Source organism: Nymphaea colorata, chromosome 13 (assembly GCF_008831285.2).
Source record: "Nymphaea colorata isolate Beijing-Zhang1983 chromosome 13, ASM883128v2, whole genome shotgun sequence".
Taxonomy (NCBI): Eukaryota; Viridiplantae; Streptophyta; class Magnoliopsida; order Nymphaeales; family Nymphaeaceae; genus Nymphaea; species Nymphaea colorata.
The window spans coordinates 824,227-828,157 of record NC_045150.1 but is presented as its reverse complement, the minus strand read 5'-3'; the positions used below and the strand labels follow the sequence as shown (position 1 = coordinate 828,157).

General features: G+C 37.3%; 1 protein-coding gene across 1 annotated transcript; it reads left to right on the top strand.

Annotated features, from left to right (window-relative positions):
* The first annotated feature begins 1,816 nt into the window (after positions 1 to 1,816).
* Positions 1,817 to 2,442, top strand: LOC116267146 (uncharacterized). Its single transcript, XM_031648730.2, has one exon. The coding sequence runs from the start codon at positions 1,908 to 1,910 to the stop codon at positions 2,250 to 2,252; it is 345 nt and encodes a 114-aa protein (XP_031504590.1). The 5' UTR covers positions 1,817 to 1,907; the 3' UTR covers positions 2,253 to 2,442.
* Positions 2,443 to 3,931: the final 1,489 nt, after the last annotated feature.

Genomic DNA, 3,931 nt, shown 5'->3' with positions numbered 1-3,931 from the left:
AAATTTTTCAATGATATATCTATAATTTTTTTTAACTTTTTATCTAAAAACTTTCCTACAATTTCCTTTCTGCTAAAGGGCTTTCGATGAAGTCCAGCTTCAACTATTACGCGGACCATTTCATTGAAATAAGGAGAACTAGCTACATTGAACAGAATTGTAGCCTGATAGAAAAACCTTGAAATAGCTTCACATATTCTTTGCCTTGTTTGCTTGTTAATTTGATACTTTAAATTTAGTTGCTTCAAATTTGTAAACTTACACACATTATTAATAACAATGTTATGTAAATTTTTTCCTTCCTGCATCTTAAATAGTCTAACGACATCATTTTCATCATCTTCATTGGAATTTGAATCACCTGTTGTTTTTTTTTTGCTTTCTTTTCTTCTTCATTTTTTAAGCCCTAAACCCTATGAGATACTCTTAATATTTTGTTTTTCATTGCTAGATCTACTTCTTCACAAGGTTCAACTTTGCCTTGTATATGGGCAAGATGTTGTTTTATCTGAGCCACCAAACATATCTTTCTAACAAAATGAGCATTTGACTTTTTTCCTTTTCTTATCAACAAACACAGCGTGCTTCTAATCGGGCTCTTTGTCGTTTGCAATGGAGTCTGAAGTATCACCCATATTTACATGTTTATCATAGACAATCATTAATAAGTTAGCATGATCAATAACTCCATGACAATAGTGAATAAATGATTGAATTCCAAATAACATAATATAAGTCTACAAGACACTAAGTCCAACATCAAAATGTGAGAGATAACAATTACATAACAAGTGTTTGGCATTGCAATTTTTTAAGCCAATATACTATTTGAATATGAAAGCTGCTTACAGCTTCGATCAAAAGTGACAGAAATAGACAATCAAATTATCAACAAAAAAACATATAGTTGTAATTGATTTATTATGAAAAGCAATTTATATTTAGTTGTAATTGATTTAGTTATTTATGTGTATGCCATACTGTATGCAGGAGCTTGGGTTGTCACACTTCTATGACAGTTTTCCAAAAAAGCAAATTGCTCGAAGTTTCTAGCTCAATAGTCAAGCTCTCGAATAATCTAAAATTTGTTCAAAGTTCAAAGTTCGAACAAAAAGAAAACACATAGATATGCACATCAATTTGCATCACATATATTAGATATATTGATGAGATTGGCACTTTAGAAGCATCCGTATTTTTAAAAATTACACGTTTATTTTATATTTATGATGCTATATTTTAAAGTTGAAGGTTTGATTTGGAAACTGGTATGACTTAATAGTTAGAATTTAGAAAGTACATGATACTTGTAGAGTTCTAGCTGCAGTCATGTCTGAGTTCATTGTATTAAAAAAATTACCTAATTCATTGTCAAAAAAAATTGAATGAGATACTAATTAATTAACTAATTTAACTTTGCGCAAGCTAAACAAGTTAAGTTCAATGGAAACAACGCGAACGTAGAAGTCATAAAAAAGAAATTGAATACGAGGATGTCAATGGAAAGTGTTTGAGTGTTAACTTTTTCTAACTTACTTTTAATTTTTTATTACATTGAAAATTTTCTTGGCAATTATTTTAAACCATTTTCAAATAATTATCACATTAAAATTGTTTTTGGAATTTTTTATTTCGAAAACTTTTATTTTGCCTTCAAGAAAATTTATTGATTTTTTTTTTATAGTACTTTGCGTTCGGTCACTTAAGAGGCAAATAAAAAAAAGAAACAAAAACTTCAGATAAGAAAAGCTATTTGGCACTAAACAACCCTTTATCTTGTCTTCCAAGTAATAAAAGCAGGATGAGTCCACTCGATTCTAGAAGCGGCGGTGGCAGCGACGAGAGCGGAAGAAGGAAAGAAAAAGAGGCGGAGGGAGGGAAGAGGAGGAGAGAAGTCTGAGCCGGAGATGTTCTTCTTCTTCATCGGCGGAGTGCAGCCGCAGGTCCGTCAGGTGCTCAAGGGCGCAGCTACCCGCTGCGTCCGCTGCGGCTCCGACGCTGCCCTTGTCGAGTACGAAAACGTGCTGAAGCTCTTCTTCGTCCCCGTCTGGCGATGGCCCGGTAAGTCCCCTGCCCTGTACTGCGACAACTGCTCCCTGCTGATCCCTTACCGCTATTCCTCCTTTCCGCCGCCATCCGACGGCAGTGGAAGCGATTCGCCCACGCTCCCTGACGTCCTCCGCTGCCACTCCTGCGCCCGCGTCGTCGATCCCGAGTTTCGCTTCTGCCCCTTCTGCGGATCTTGTCTCTGAACATGTAGAGTGAGAGACCGGCCCCCCTTTCTGTACAAATTAATCCCAAAAATCACCTTCGTCTTCTTCGTGTGTGTGTGTGTGTGTGTTTTTCCAGCCTTGTTTGGGGTCTTAAGTGATGAATTGGAAAAGAAATGTTCTGCTTTGCTAGTGTGGAATAAATCATATATGTCCATGGCCGTCAAGCTCAGTTTGGTGCTTCTTCTCTTCCTTGATCCACTCTGTTCTCCAATGGCCCCTCTTTTTGTGCCCTTATTTGATCACCAATATGCGTTTAAATGTATTGATTGATTTGATCCGTCAATTTTATATGACCGTAAATCTCGAGACAAACTATTCACTTCTCGACATCTATTTCGTTCTGCTCTGCTCAGAGAGAGAGAGAGAGAGAGAGAGAGAGAGAGAGAGAGAGAAAGAGAGAGAGAGAGAGACTCCTGATAACATTTCAAGCCTCCTATGACTGTTGTTACATAACAAGGATACCTGTCCTCTAAGTAACCCGTTGTTTCGTCATCCAAATGCCACCAAGTTGTAAGAATCCAGCATTTCCATAGCAAACAGCCATCTTTGGAAGACCGGCTCTCGAATGACTGACTCTACAACAATAACCCGCTGGTCTATTCCGATCCACCAACCCATTTAAATGCCTTGATCCATCCACGCGATTCATAAGTTGGACTTGTAATAGCCAATCATACGGATGGGGACTCTGCAATCCACTTACATACAAATCATACTTGTTTCTCATCATTTGTGCCTAGTTTGATTCTGTATTAGATCTTTCATGCTACCATTTCACAAGCAAAGCTACATTTCTAGACCGAATAGAAGGAATACCGAAGCACCCACCTCTTCCCATTTAACAAGATGTCTTTTGTGTGTGTCATCCTTATCATACCATGAAAACTTTCTGAAGATGATTTCTATTTGGTTGACTATTGTAGTGGACACAAAATGAACCGACCTAAGAAACTGAAGGATAAAAGAAAAAATCATGCCTGAAAAGAGTGACCCTTCTGCCATGGATGATGGATGGATACTGACTTTTCCATGTTTGTAACATTTTTTTTTGTTCAATTTTATGCAGAACATCTCTCCAAGCTGCCGTGGTGACCTTTGTAATGTGTAATGGAAACACAAATATGAGAATGATGGTTCCCCCAGCCGTGTAATTAAAAATATTTTTCAAAAGCGTTTCGCAATTGATCATCACCTACACTTTTCCTCATTAACCGACAAACTGTTGGAGCTGTAAAAATTGAGAGAATGCGAACCATTTGAGAGATTATAGTTAACTTATAATCTTCCCCAAAAACTATAAACATCATCTGCATATTTCAACATTGCCGGAAAATTAATGAAAGGAACCGGCTGAAGGATATGAATGACAAGAAGAGATGTTGAAGAGATATGAATAAAGGGAACAGCCCTGTCGCAACCCTAACTACCACTAATGTGAATTTGTGCTTCCACCGTGGTCACTAATTCCTTCATCCATTAAGGTCCATGGACCATAACTCACAGCATCCATGATTTTAAAAACATTGAAACAAAAATGGCCATAGCACTCGGTCTTATGCCTCCTTGAGATGCAACTTTAATACAAAAAATGGCTGACTGCCAAGTTTCATTGGATGGATCATTTCTGTGAAACTCAAGGGACAAGTTTAATGGGATCC